General features: G+C 46.8%; 1 protein-coding gene across 1 annotated transcript; it reads right to left on the reverse strand.

The window, feature by feature from the left end:
• Window positions 1-10,876: 10,876 nt before the first annotated feature.
• Window positions 10,877-15,306, reverse strand: SLC35D3 (solute carrier family 35 member D3). Its single transcript, XM_046004227.1, has 2 exons — window positions 14,038-15,306; window positions 10,877-13,020 (listed from the first exon to the last, which is right to left on the reverse strand). The coding sequence occupies exons 1-2, from the start codon at window positions 14,915-14,917 to the stop codon at window positions 12,188-12,190; spliced, it is 1,713 nt and encodes a 570-aa protein (XP_045860183.1). The 5' UTR covers window positions 14,918-15,306; the 3' UTR covers window positions 10,877-12,187.
• Window positions 15,307-15,526: the final 220 nt, after the last annotated feature.

The raw sequence follows: 15,526 nt of genomic DNA on the forward strand, positions 1-15,526 counted from the left end.
CTACAAAGTCATTCAACAAATGAAAGAGGTAGTGCCATCCTATGATTACAGCAGTGCTCTGGAAAGCTTAGGTAATATTAGGCAAAGTGAATTTCCCTTTATACCATTGCAATGACAGTAATTGCCTATGGAAATGGCCACTCACCAAGTCAGTAATATCATTTATAAAATATATTGCAGATTTTGGAAGACAGCCACTAGGTGAATTGCAAAATATAAAACTTTTCCCTATTTGCCTACCCAATTCATTTGAAAATTGAACATTATTCCTTAAAGAAAAATAGGGAACTAGTAATTTGAATTGGGTTGCTTATTATAGGCTGTTTAAGGGCAACTGGAACAAGAAATTATCGATGAGAGAAAAATGGTAGCCCTCCAGAGAATTGGGCAATCAGTATGAAAGCACTCTACAGACACCCAGGACTTTTGACTTACAGTATTAACTCCCACTAATCCAAGACAGGGATGCTACACAGCAGAGATTTATAACTGGTGGTGTTTTATTATATCACACAATAGATTAGCACTGTAGACTCATCATAATTGTGTGGAAAGCCGGCCCCAAGACCAACAGCACGTCTTATTCATTAAGAGATCTTTGATAACAAGAAAACACACATACAAGAAAACACACACACACATTCTAGATAAAGCCAAATAGCTGAACAAAAAAAGCAAGAAGAAGAAAGAGAAGGAGGAGGAGGAGGAGGAGAAAAATAAGGAGAAGAAGAAGAAAAATGGTCCACTGTCCATGTTCTACATCCTGCATCAAGGCACAAAAACATCAAGATGTTTGGGCTTTTTAATTTTTCAACTGGGTGCCTTGGCATCAAATGATTAAAATCAAGCTTTCTCTCTCCTATCATATCAAAGAGAAGGTTGATCCAGAGGCAGGAAAGGATCAAACACATCAGGAATTACATCATGTGGTGGGACAAAATCAACCATATGCCCTTTGCTAGTAAGTAATTATTCTTTCTGTTGCATCATCTCATGAACTGTTTTCGGAACATATCACTGAGGTTAATCCATCGTTACATTTTGCAAACCTCAAAGCTCTACTGAATTAGTTTGCAATATAAAGGAGAGATTCGATCAACATGATGGTTTCTTTCTCCTTTTGCTTTCATGTTCTGAAATCTTTTCTCTAGTGAAATAAAAGAAACAAATGACAAATAGGCATTACTCAGGTAGAGAAAATTGTTTTTGCCCTTTTGAACATAGCTGATATTATAAATTGACTGTTGGCATAAACCACAAAGAAATTCTCATTTGAGTTCTACTGTAGAATATTGTCCCCACGGAAATGCTCTCAGCTCTTAATGAAATCAATGAAAAAAAATTGAATAGTGTAGTTTATTCTTATATACGGTATTGCGCCTTCAGCAGTTCTGGAAATTAAGAGTGAAGTTACATAGCAGGTACGGGATGTGTGGAGTCCTGGGGCATCACTGGTTAGAAGCTGAGTATTGGTCAGGATGAGGGAGGAAGAAGTGGAAGAAAGAGGACAGGAAGAGGCCTTCAATCCTCATCTCTTGTTTTTCAAAATTACTGTCTTTCTCCATGTGTGAAGTGGGGTGGCAATGGTTTGGTTAGAATACTGGCTAAGCTGCTAAACTACAAAGAACTCAAGTACAGAAGCTCAACAAACAAGACAAGGGTAGTCTCTTGTAGGAGTTTGAACAAAGAGACAGGGCTGTGGTAGCAGAAAGCCTCACTCATGGGACTATTCACGGTCTTCATTCTTGTCCGCAGGTGCTCTGCCTCCCCTGAGTTTTGTCATAGCTGGGTTAGGACCACATCCACAGTGGAGCTGTGAGGCTGGAAAGAGAGGAAGGAAAGGGCAAGCAGGTTTCTTTGTACTTTTTTCACATGCTACACAATTCACCCATTTAGCGCACATCTCAATGGATTTTGGTATAACTCATTATTCATTATCGATCTTTAAAATCATGATAAAGCATGTTGCTCTGAACCATAAGTGTCCTCCCAAAATTTATATGTTGAGATCTTAATCCCCGATGTGGTAATGTTTGCAGGTGGGACTTTTGGGAGGTGACTGGATTTGGATGATGTCATGGGTGGAGGACCCAAGTGGGATCAGTGCCCATACATAAGGATGAAGAGCCCAGAATTCTCCCTCTTGAACTTGTAATTACACAGTGAGAAGGTGACTGTCTACAAGCCAGCAAGTGGGTTCTCATGCTGGCACCTTGATCTGGGACTTGCAGCCTCCAGGACTTAGAGATATATGTGTGCTATCTAAGCCACGACTGTGGTATTTTGTTATAGCAGCCTGAGCAGACTAAGACATGTATATATAACATAAATTTCACCATTTTAACAATTTTTAAGTAAAGTTCAATGGCACTAATGGCATTCACAATTTTGTGCAACCTTCACTACTATATTCCAAAACGTTTTCATCAATAAGAAAGTTTCTTGTAACCAAGAGATATGAGCCTTGTCCACACCCCTTCCCTTCACTTTCCATTGGCTGCCCCTGACCAGAAAGAGATAGGAGAGTAGTCCGAGGTCGGCAACAGGTACCCAGCTAAAGCACTGAGCCCTCCAGTACTGAGAGGAAGAAGACAGGAGGAATGCCTGGGGGAAACTGCAGTTCCCACTGAAGGTGTTTATCTAAAACTTTGTCTTAGTCTCCTTGGGCTGTCATAATGAAATACCACAGACTGGGTAGCTTAAAAACAAAGGAAAACATTCACAGTTCTGGAGGCTGGAAGTCCAAGATCAAAGTCAGTGGGCAGATCCAGTGTCTGGCATGAGCTGGATTCTTGGTTTGCAAATGGCCGTCACTTCTTTGTATCCTCATGTGGCAGAGAGCAGAGAGAGGAGGCTAGCTCACCTGTCTCTTCTTTTAAAGACACTAATCCTACTTATGAGGGCCTCATCCTCGTGACCTATTTCCCAAAGGCCCCAATTTCCAAACAACATCACATTGGGCATTAGGAATTCATATGAATGGGGCGGGGAGACCCACACACATTCAGTCCATAACAAGTACTCTGTTTTCTATAGAGGTCATAGCAACATGCCCACTCATGAGCCACCTGAGAGCAGGTCAATTTTCCTATACCCTCAAGTATTTTTATTGCAGCTTAATTTGTTTTTCTCCTATTTAAATGAGGCTCAGAATCTTCTCATGCATGTAAAAGCCATTTGATATCCTTTGCTAAAATTTTTCTTTTCATATCTTTTGACTATTTTTATGAGGTATCTGGTTCATTTTTTATGAATGGGGCACTTGGGTGGCTCAGTGGGTTCAGCATTTGCCTTCAGCTCAGGTCATGATCTCAGTATCCTGGGCTGGAGTCTTGCATTGGGCTCTCTGCTCCGCGGGGAGCCTGCTTCCTCCTCTCTCTCTGCCTGCCTCTCTGGCCACTTGTGCTCTCTCTGTCAAATAAATAAATAAAATCTTTAAAAACAAATTTAAAAAAAATTGGGGGGTGATGGGAAGCATTGACCATTTTGGTCTATCAGATAAACTCCAGAAGATAATCTTTAGGGTTTGTATTGTCCTTTCAAGGAATGTTTGATGAGTCTTTATTACCAAACTAGCCCTTTTGGATGTAATTCTTCATGTATATAAAGCCACCAGTTACATTTATTATACAGAAATATTAAAAAGGGGAAATAGACTGTTGAGAAATTAGTGTGTAATATATCCTCAACACATGTTTGTTGAGTCAATGCATAGATAATAGATGGATGAAAACTAGTTTACATTGGGGAGAAAAAAGTGTTGCTTTTCAAGTCTATTTTCTTTTTGAAACAAAATTGATTATCAAATTAATATTATATCAGTTGGGAAGCTTTTGATTGAAAGAAAAAGAATGCCCAACTGAAAGTGAGTTTAGGATAGGAATTTTTTCTCTCCTATAGCAGTTCCAGTGTTGTTAATGCCGCAGTGAAATGAAAACATCAGCAAACAGGCTCTTTCCTCATTCTTTTTTTTTTTAACCATTTATTTATTTATTTGAGAGAGAGAGAGACAGAGACAGAGAGCATGCAGGGTGGGTAGGAACAGAGGAAGAGAATCTAAAAGCAGACTCCCCACTGAGTATAGATAGAGCCCAACACAGGACTTGATCCCAGGCCCCTGAGACATGACCTGAGCAGAAATTGGGAACTACGCACTTAACAGACTGAGCACCCGAGCATCCTTCTTTCCCTGTCGTCTTGGTTCCTCAGCACATTGCCCTTCATCGTCCTTAAGACTGTGTCCACTCTGGTTATGAAATGACTACCTTTCAGACATCACATCCTCACCAAGTGCATGAAAGATAGGGAAAAGGGAGTTTCATCATATGGAGAACTTACCCAGAACACTTCCCTAGCACAGTTACTTATTCATCTCATTCACTAGCTGGGTCACAGGCCAGTGATTGGCAAAGAGAAATGAGTCCGCCATGATGGCTTTAGAAAAATGATGGTTACTCTTCTAGGGGACTAGCCCGCCTTCCCTGACCACATTGCTTCTTTCATCTGAACACATGTAGAGTTCTCTGTGTAAGGAAGAATAGGGGTAGGCAGGCAACCAACTTTGCATTAGTTATAGAATTTTCCAGAACTTTCTCCCTCTCCTTCTCTCCCTGGAGTGGAACAGGAGAGGGAGGATTTTCTAATAACTCTGGCTTTTTTACATTCTAGGAAGTGGTGAAGAACCATATTAAAGAATGATTGTTTTTTGGTTTTAATTTTATAGAACAGTGTTATTGTCCTTCCAGTTTCTTCTTGAGAAAAATATTGTGAAAACAAGGGACTGGGGGACTTCAGTCTTTTCCTCTGGGAAAAGGGACTGTTCTGAGAAGGGAGGACCCTGCCACCTAGCAGGAGGGGGCCCCCAGGAGAGAGAGGGGCACTCAGAGACTCCAAGAGCAGGGACCTCTGACAGTGACTTTCAAACGTTCCTTTTTACACCGAAATGCCCATTTGACAGGTAACTTCAAGCATTCAGTAACTCTTGTCAACTGCATCTCAATGTCAACTTCATATTAGCCATACCTTGTATAAGAACAGGAGTGTGGGAGCTGGTAAGGAAAAGCCGTCTGAAGAAACACTCTCAGGCCAGCAAGAAACATCCGTCCAGAATAGACAAATTCACAGAAGCTGTAAGTAGATTCATGATGGCGGGGGGCTGCGGGAACTGGGGAGGAATGGCTAGTGACTTCTAATGGGTACAGGATTTCTTTTTGGAATGATGAAAATGTTCTAATGGTAATAGCTATACGATTCTAGAAACATAGTAAGAACTATTGTAAACTTAAAATAAGCAAATTTTATGGTATATAAATTATATTTCAATAAAGTTGTTTGCTTTGGTTTTTTTGTTTGTTTGTTTGTTTGTTTTGTTTTTTGGTGATCCACACAACAGCTGGGAGCAAGAAGTAATGAGCTGCCCTGAGCATATTCAGTGAATCCTCAGACATAAGCGAAGGTCTGGACTTCCCACGGTTATACATAAGATGAAGAATAAGTGATTTTATTTGAATATTATGAGAGAGATTGGCCCAAAAGGCTGGGTAGCCTGGGGATTCTTCGTACTTTGCTTTTCAACAGCTCTGTGGGTCCCTTAGGACTCACAAACAGAAAGGATTTATACATACAAACAGAAAGGATTTATACATACACACACATACAGGCTGTTCTAGAAATAAAGTTGTTTTATCTTCTTCCTTTTGGAGGACATCAGGAAAGAATTAGGGACAGAGTCAGGGTCCCCACTGAGTCACAAGATCAACAGACACCGTAGCTGCTCACCACTACTCCCACTACCACCAATCTAGCCCCATGATGTCAGACTTCACACTCTCACCAAGAAGAGCACAACAGGAAACTTAGTGGCCCGGAAGCCAACTGCCTGGGTTCACATGTGAACCAAGATCTAGGTTACCAGCTCAGGGCACATTACTCAGCATCTCCCTCCCTCAGTTCACCCCTTTATACGACTGGGATAATATTAATGCCAACCTGTAGGAGTGATGTGCAAATGAAATGGGTTGGTACTCGTAAGACACTTAGAACCTCACCTAGCAAATAGCAAGCACTAAAATAAAGGCATCAGTAGTGGTGTTGTAACAGTAGGCAGTACAAGAATTCTTCCAATACCTGGTGAATTTGTGAAGCATGAATATGGGAATCCACTGAATTGTAAACTGAAGAGAAAGAGGGAGGCAGCATAGGTGGTTTGAGACGGTGGGGAGACACGTGCTAGAGCATCATTTGCAAGAGAGCAGGGAGGTATATCCAATCCTTAGTGGCATACAAGGCATCAAGGATTGTGCAGTGAAAAATCAAAACCAAACCCAAAACCAGCAAACAAAAAACCTCTCTCTTGGTCCTTACTCTCCCTGTTGGCTGAAAATCATTAATTTATGCTTGTGTCACTTGGGACTCTTTGGGTGGCAAGTGGCAAAAATCCCAGCTTGAAATGACATAAGCAAATAATGACAGCAACAAAAGGCTTTGTTGCATGGAACTGACAATCTGAGGGATAGTGCTGACCTCAGTGAAAGCTTAACTTCAGGGCCACTTGGGGTCACTAAAACTGTTTCTCTATCTCCTCTACCTGTCTGGTCCCCTTGGACTCTGTATTGTGTGTTTTCCATTATACCTTTTCCTTGTGGTGAGATGGTGACAGCACGTGCGTCCCCATTCCACTCCATACTCCTAGGTTCAAGTCCAGTAAGAAACAAATATACTTAAGTCTTGCCAAAAGTATCCTTGCCTTGCATCAGCTCTGACCAGGTCCCATCACCATCCTGAACGAATTGTGCTTCCAAGTGGAGGAAATGCTTTGATTGGATTGGCGGGAGTCACACAGCAAGGATAGAAGGATGAGGTCAACACTGTGTGAATTCCATGAGCCAGAATTGAGGAGGGGATGGTTCCCCATGGGAGATTTGGGGGTTCATTTTACCAGCTGTGCCTCCAGCTATTCTATGTTCTACTCTGTTTTGCTCACCGGCTTTCTTCCAACCCCTGCTGTTTTCTCTTGGAAACAGGACAGAACAGATCCGGAGAGAAATATAACCAGAATCAGAAGTACTTGTTATGTGTGTAAAGGGTGGTGAGGGGTGTGGCTAGGGAGAACATACCAGATGGAATAATGAAGTCCAGCCTGGCAGACTGACCGTGGTTTCTAGAGACAGAGGCAACAGATTGTGAGTCAGATCCACAATTATCCCTCGGAGGTTAACATGAAAGTTATGGGTTCCATAGCAGGTAGTTGGAACAGGGTAGAATAAAACTGAGAAGTGGAAGAAGTTTCTGTTATACAGAAGGGAAGCACCCCACGGTGTTGAAGAGGGGATTGGTACTAAAGACGACTGTCACGACATACCAGTCGGAATGCACAGTGACTCTTTGCTTTTGGATGTTTGCATTTCCTTTTGGAACCTTCCTCAGAATGTCTAGCTTCCCTTCACGGCTTCTGTCTTTACAGAAATGGAACAGGCTTTTCAAAAAGTCTTTAAGCAGGATTTCTGGTTTCAGCTCTAACATGTAAAGAGTTTGAAAGTTGTAACTCTCATTTCTACAACAAGAAAAAAAGATCACTCAATGGAAAATAAGTGATTTTCTAGGACCCATGGGAAAGCTGAGGTTGCAGGGTGAGCTGCCAGCCCCAAATCTGGATAGACAGGTGAATCCAGGAAGTTACGGCAGACGTTACCTGGAGCAGAAGCCACTGGAAATGTAAATTGATAAAGCCACTTAAGTAGTAAATATTATGAATTCCTACAGACTGAACATGGATTATCATGACAGCAAGAAACACCTAAGGGTCAAGTCGGGGGGGGGCACCCATATTCCAAGGTTTTGACTTCTAGGAACCCTTGGCATTCTGGCAGAGGGAGGAACAGTGTAATTGTGAAATAGGCCAGAGTGTTCTCATAACAAAGGCCTACTCACCAGAGGCAAAGACTTACCAGAGCCTTATCCTATCCCAGGGGAAGGTTTTCTCCTTTGTCCCACTGTAGGCCCCTCTGGCCTTCCTGTCTCATGTAAGGGGAGAAAAAGGAAAAGACTAAGAAACACTCAGGAAGGTCACAACCCGGGGACCTAAACCACTAAGAGCCCAAGGTGTAATAATAAGATTGTAGAACATTTTTCCTCCCCTACCATTTACCAGCACACCAACAAGACTCCTGTATAAAAAGAGTGGATGACGGTTGGAAGCTCTGAGGTGCATCAAACTGTAAGGAGGCAACCCAAAGACAACAAGGAGATAAAAGCAAGGACACCAGAAGAATTTGGAGCCTCTGACACCCACGGTTTCAGTAAACATTAAACAGAGCCCCTTGTAGCCATATTAACGTGAAATCTCACACTAGAAGCTGATTTACTTCAGGTCCTGCTATCCCATACATCATCTGGCTTTCAAAAAAAATTACAAGGCATATTAAACAGCCAAGGACAAAACGGGTCTCAACAGATAATGCAAGCATCAGAACCAAACTCAGATACGACACAAGCTTTGGAATGATTAGACAGGGAATTTAAAATAACTATGATTAATGTGCTAATGAAGCTAATAGTAAAAGTGGACAACATATGAGAGCACATGGGTAGGTTAAGCAGGGAGATGGAAACTCTTAGAATCAAAAGGAAATTCTAGAAGTTTCTAAAAACCGAACATTGTGACAGAAGTGAAGAATGAGGGGTGCCTGGGTGGCTCAGTCAGTTGTGTCTGCCTTAGGTTCAGGTCATGATCCCAGGGTCCTGGGATCGAGACCCGCATCAGGCTCCTTGCTCAGTGGAGAGCCTGCTTCTCTTTCTGTCTGCAGCTCCCCCTGTTTGTGCTAGTTCTCCCTCTCTCTCTCTGACAAGTAAATGAACAAAATCTTAAAAAAAAAAAAAAATGAAGAATGGCTTTGATGGGCTCATCAGCAGACTGGACACACCCCAAAAAAGAACCAGTGAGCTTGAAGATAGGTCAATAGAAACTTCCCAAACTAAACTATCTGTCATTCGAGGCCTTCTTAGTCTTACCCTGCTTTGTCTGCATGAAGTATTGCTGTTAATCACACAGATGACGAGGCCCTCTGACAACACGGGACCACCTTTGTAGGATGGCTAATCTTGCAGAAGTTTAGGCGCCCCCCCCCCCCCCTTGAGCAGCTCAGCCACTCACAGTAATGTGCGCGCACACACACACACTGGTACATTCTGGGCAATGACTCCCCCAGTGTTTCCGTCTATGACTCAATTAAGAATAGAGGGCTAGACAGCATATAGGGGACAAGGCCAGCAGGGAAGGGAGCATTGAGAAGGTCTGTCTAACATCATGCCGTGTTGCACAGGCAGGTTCCAGCCAATAACTGGCAAGTGAGTGTGTGAGGAGTTGATAGAGGAACAGATTGTCTAGGCAGGGATCAGACACCCAATTACGTGCAAGATGAGGGCATAAGCTCAGAGAGAAGGAGACTCCACTTCATCCAAAATGGGGCACAAATACCAGGTCAGTCAAGCAACAGTGGTGACTTCTAGTTGAGTCCCTCCCACTGTAATATCCTGGACTGCCTCAGAAACTTCCTTCCTGATTCAAGGCCTTGGCAGAGGCCAAAGGTCAGAGTGGACCTGCATCTGTTAGGTGGACCTAAGTGCTACTGCCAATAGAAGAAGGATTTAGAAGCCAGGCAAGGCCTGCCTCTGCTCATGTCCTCCTGTGCCTGAGCTCCTGGCACTGACTCGCTTTCTGACCTGCCTTATGACTTACTTTCTTCAACCATCTAGAGACTCCCAAGCTTAGCCCAAACCAATGGATGTGACAGAACTTCCACTTTTGATCTTCCTGGGTTTTTTCCATCCTTGCACACTCCCCACTGTCCCCTCCCACTGTAAGTGTCTGCGATGGTTACTTTGCTGTGAGAACCTGGCCAGGTTGTGGTGCCTGGGTATTTGCTCAGACAGTAGTTTAGTTGTTACTCTGAAGACATATTTTAGATGTGATTAACATTTACAAGCTGTAGATTTTGAATAAAGGAGAAAGTCCTCCAGAAAGTGAATGAGCCTTGTCTAATCAGTGGAAGGCCTTCAGCTCAAAGACTGGGGTTTGCAGAAGCAGCAATTCTACCTCAAGACTGTGACATAAAAACTTTGAGTTTCCCACCTGCCAACCTGCCCTACAGATTTTAGACTTGCCAACCCCCACAACTGCCAACTCCCTAATCTCCTTCTCTCTGAGATAGATAGATGATGATAGTTAGATAGATAGATAGATAGAGATATAATCTCTTTGGTTCTACTTATCTATCTATCTATACACACACATCTTCTCGGTTCTCTTTCTCTGGAGAACTCTGATACAATGTCTCTACAGAGACAGGAAAGAGTTCACCTGTTTTCAATAAATGCAAACCCACATTTTTGGCCTAAAAAGAATTTTTTTTTCAGTGAAAAACAACCATGCTCTCCATTTCTCTGATAATGGTATTAACAAAAATCTATATCCTTTATTCAACTTTGCTGCTTTTCATTCTCTGCTTCACAGAGGTGCAACAGGTTGTGGTCTCCTGGCATGTGGGCGTCAACATTAATTCTTATTTTTAAGGAAGTCGTAATAACCCTCGCCAGCCATTTTTAACTGCAGACACATGAGGGCTCCTACATCTCCAATGGCTTGGAGAGGTACCTGTGGAAATGAGGAACTGCCTGTGACCACCCGTAACCCAGCACCAATCACAAATTGCCACATCACACTTGCTCACAGGCTTGTGGAGTCAAACTGATGAAGCTGAAACTTTCATTTTTGACTCTGTCTTTTGTTTCATTTTTTGAAAAATGAAGAAAAATATAGGATACTACCATCTGAGCGTCTCAGGAACATGCTGGCAAATAATAAAAGTGCCTTGTCTCAAGTTACCTCTCTGGAGGATTCCCTCTGGGTGCACTCTCCTATTACATCTCAGGCGCCATGTTCACTGACGTCAGCAGTGGGTGGCTCTCATTGTGCCACATGAGGCAGTATTTTGTTTTACTTTATAACGGTTTTCTTGACTGGAAAACAAGACTGTCCTTGTGGTGGTTGATGTTGTTTTAAAGTAAACTGCCCTGTTAATTGAAGAACTTCTCCATGGGGTGGCTCCCTACGTACCAACAGTAGAACATAAATGTGCCTGAAACAAATTTATAACACCTTTTCTTTTAGCAGAGAGGCTCATACTTTATTTTGACAAATGTAAGATAGAAAAATATCATAAAGTGAATATAGCAGTTGCTGTTTTTGTAACAGGTTTGGGATGGGCAGTGTGACTCGAAAGAGCTAGCTTAACCGGATGGACTCACTTCTGTTTGGGCTTCAGTTAATACCAAATTATTGTTCAGCCTTTGCATTTGCTTGAAAGAATATTGGACACAGTAAAACTGGCTTTTTAAAAGGTTACGGCATTCAATAATAAATATTATGAAGCAATGAACCCAAACAACCTTTAAAACAGTTTTATAATTACTAAAAACCAGCTTTAAACTTCGGGTTTAAAGCTAAGAACTCATATATTCAAAATACCTTTAACATTTTCTACAATAGAATAATAGAATACTTATTTTTTTTAAAGTAAAGAAAAATAAAAAAAAAGTGAAGAAAAATCAGAGCAAACGTATTTCAGATGACTACAAACAGTAAACATCAATCCAGTGTATATATATGTCTATATGCAGATGTATATAGATGTCTATATGTATACAGATGTCTATAGACATATATATGTATATCTATTATTTCAATAATATACTCTTGCTCAGCTGGCTATAAAAACTGTAGCTCTACTATCACTGAAGATGTATCTGGGTCCTCTTTGAGCTTTTTAAGCGCGGGCATCCTGTCTATGCTCCATCTTTGGAAGGGGTGGACTGAGGAACTCTAAGAACATGCAGATATTTGGTTACGGTTATAAAGACATACAATTCGTGTGCCAGGAGTCTGCAGCCAGAACCGCTGCTTTCCCTCATTAAGCACCTTCACATGCTTTTGTCTGTGATGCCTCAGGTAAGCTCACGCTAAATAATTCACACAGTGCTTATGCTGTTACTGTCAGTCTGTTACAGCTTCCTTCTTTGCTTCCCTTCCCCACTCCTCAAAGAATAAAATCAGGCAGCCCCTCATTAAAATATGGTATCTCTAACATACAAAATAAGTGTATGTACATATATACATACATGCATTTCCTTTTCAAGGACTGGGTAACTCCTCATTTTCTATCAAATAATCCTTCTTCATGTACTTGGTTCCCCTAACTAACCTCCACACTTGGAGGTAAGCATCCTTCAATGACCTCTTGCTCACTTCCTCCGGGCCGGCGGCTGCGTTGTGTGAGCTCCTAGCCACCAGCCGGCCTCCTCTGGGGCTGCCCCTTGCCTCTTGCCCACTCTTCTGAGTGGGGCCACCTGCTGCCTTGCCATCTTCCGACCCGCCATTTCCAGCCTCCTCCGGCAGCTCCTCCATGACAAACGGCAGCTGATCTCCACTTGGCTGTGCCTCCTCTCCCCCCGGCTGCGTCTCTAGGTCCTCGTAGTTGCTTTGCTTTCTGGTCTCCAAGAATTTGGCCACGCAGTAAATGATGGAGCCCAGGGTGTTCACCACCACGCCGGCAATGAACAGAGAGGTGGGCTCCACATCGCTGAAGGCCACCATGCCCACGGTGATGGTGGCGATGCTCTTCACCACACCCACGAAGCTGGTGGTCACCGCCGAGTTGATGTAGGTGCAGTGCAGCGTGGTGAAGTTCATGGCGCAGCCGATCAAGATGCAGGCCACGAAGATGCAGACCATGGCCGGGTCCTTCCAGCCAGGGAAGGTCCAGGCGTGGATAGAGTCGGTGCTGGCGAAGGAGCAGACGATCAGCAGTGGGGTGGCGGACACGGCGATGACGTACTGAGCGGTCAGCGGCCCGTGCTCCGTGTCGGCGCTGGCCTTCTGGATGAGCACCAGGTAGGCGGCGTGCACCAGGACTGCCAGCACGCCCGTGACGTACCCGATGGGATCGCCGGTCAGATCGCCGGCTCCTGGAGCGCCCCAGGAGAACGCGGAGCCAGGGCAGGGAGGGAAAAGAGAAGACGCCGGGTTGGCGAGGGTGGGTATTACTGGGACCACGCGTAGGGTTGGGGAGTAGACAGGGTTCGCGTCCCAGCTCTGCCCACCGGTATAAAAAGAGCCAAGTTTAGCCAATGCCCAGTTCCAGGTATAATCGGTGGCGCCTTCCGGGCCATATCCTGGGGCATCCTGGCTAGTTCTGTCCAAAAGAAAGGCCCGGGAGAGCGCAAGCGCCCCCGGGGTAGGCATGGAGGTCACCCAGGCGCGTGGTACCCTGGCCTTCTCCGTGGGGCTCCGGAAAGAAGAGGGAACCCCAGCTAGTCTCTTCTAACCCCGGGGCGGGCTGGGCGCCGAGCGAACATCTCTCTCTCTCTCTCTCTCTTTCTCTCTCTCTCTCTCTCTCTCTCGACCCTTCTCCCGTTCCCGCCGGCTCCCTTTGGGTTCAGTCCTGCAAGCTCAGCCCTCAAGTGGGGGCTCAATCCGCCCCCTCAGCACCTCCAGCGGCGCCAGAGACCCCCAAATTAGCCTCCGCGGCTCAGGCTTGGTTTCCATTGTCCCCCGTCCCCCACCACTCCAGCTCCTCGTGACCCAGGGAAGTTCCCGGCCCCCCTTCTTTCGACTCAGCCTGGAGGCTCCAGTTTCCAGGCTCAGGAGGCTCCCCCACCCCTCCTGGAGGGAGGAAGGGAGACTGGGTGGAGGAGAGGGGAGGTGGGGGGAGGGAGGGAAGGGAAGGCGGAGAGGGCGATACGGGTTTAGGCAGGGGCGGGGGTCGGAAGCCTGGACTGGGGGGAGGGGTGCGCTCTGAAGGAGGAGGTCGGAGCGCTGGGAAAGGCTCGGCTTGGTCTCAGAAGTCCCGTTAGCGAGCCGAGCACCCTCATTGAAGCCTTTCTCTGCCTTCCATCTGGAAGTGAGGGCCTTGCACTAAGTGATCCCGCCATCTCTGTCGGGTGGGGTAGGGTGGGCCGGGGGTGGGCGCGGGTCCCGCTCACCTGCCAGGGCGGCGCCGCAGGTGGTGATGAGCACGGCCGCGAGCACCCCGGGTGAGGGCGCGCCGTTCTTGAGTACCAGAACGCCGATGAGCATGGTGACCAGGGGCAGGCAGCGCTTGAAGACCACGTACATGGGCAGGCTGAGGCCGCGTAGGGACCAGAGCGTGAGGCTGGACTGCAGCGTGGAGAGCACTGCGACCCCCGCGAAGGAACGCGCCAGGCTCAGGCGGAATGGGGGCACGGCGATGAGCCCCAGGCGCCGCAGCAGCTCCAGGCTCAGCGCCGCGGTGGAGCTGGTCAGGCACTGCACCAGGGTCAGGAAGGAGAACTGGTAGCGGCTGATGAGGAACTTGAGCAGGATGTTGAGGGAGCCCGAGAAGACCCCATGCGCGATAGCCACCGAGATGCCCAGCACTCGGCCCCGGCACAGATGCCGCATCGCGCCTGCCGCGCCGCACCCGGTGGTGGCGGAGCTCCGGGACCTGCGGGAGGAGAGCGGGGAAGAGAACCGCGAGCGGCAGAGCGAGGGCGGCGGGGGTGAGCGCCCAACCCCGCGGCGAAGGGCAAGGGGCGCCGGCTCGCTGCAGAGGGCACCTCCAGCCAGGCGTCCTCGCGGCTCCGCGGCTCCGCGTCCGACTGCCCCGCAGCTCCCGGGAGGCAGTGATGAGGGCGGGGGACTCCGAAAAGTGGCGGGGCGGGGGGGCTGGTCTGAGAGGAGTGGCGGGAAACCTAGCGACAGCGATTTGTAAGTATGTGACGAACTGCGATGGGTTGTGTTCCGTGCGGTTTCCCAGTCAGGGCGGACGCTCTGCACCTGGAAGCCCGGGCAGCTGCCGCTAGTGGGACCCCACTCGCGCCTCTCCGGCACCCCAGCGCCCATCCGGGCGGGCTCTCAGGGCGCCCTCCCCTCTCCTACCGCAATGTCAGCCGCTTGCACTGGCCTCTTTCTTCCAGCTCCGAGCCCAGGAGAGTGGGGTGGGGGATCCCGGGCACAGCTAAAGATTGTGGAAACAACAGCGCTCCAGGGTCGAGCTTATTAGCGGCAACAAGTGACAGCACCCTCGGCCCCAACCTTGCCCCTCCCTTCTCCAGCTTCAGAGGCTTTTCTTTCCTCCGCCCCTACTGGCACAGCCGCGGGACCTTGTCCAGCTGCCGGCCCGGAGAGGGGGAAAAGTCGGTGCCAGAGGGCTGCGGGGCTCCCTGTTGCTTGGGCGCCCGCGCCCTCACATTGGAGAAACCCACCGCCCCAGGACGCCTCCCCGGCGTGCTTTAGGGCGCCAAGGCTGGCCTCTTCCCGTCCCGCTCCCCAGTCCGTGCGCTTTTCAGGGAGGCAACTGGGATGACTCGCGTGGCTCTGAGGGAGTTTCGGGGGTGGGGGCTCTGTGTCCCCGCCGGACTGCGGAGCCTGGGACACACGTTCCAAGTGGGGTAAGGATGTGAAATAAGCATAAAAGCAGAAGCTAAAGTTTCTGGAGGGAGAACCTTCCAC

This window comes from Meles meles, chromosome 5, assembly GCF_922984935.1.
Source record: "Meles meles chromosome 5, mMelMel3.1 paternal haplotype, whole genome shotgun sequence".
NCBI lineage: Eukaryota > Metazoa > Chordata > Mammalia > Carnivora > Mustelidae > Meles > Meles meles.

Bases quoted from the DNA above. Each gene is read 5' to 3' on its own strand.
- SLC35D3 (XM_046004227.1), bottom strand. From the start codon at position 14,917: ATGGGCGCTGGGGTGCCGGAGAGGCGCGAGTGGGGTCCCACTAGCGGC. The intron at 13,021-14,037 runs GTGAGCGGGACC...GGGGCGCTCCAG, and splicing joins CTGCGGCGCCGCCCTGGCAG to GAGCCGGCGATCTGACCGGC.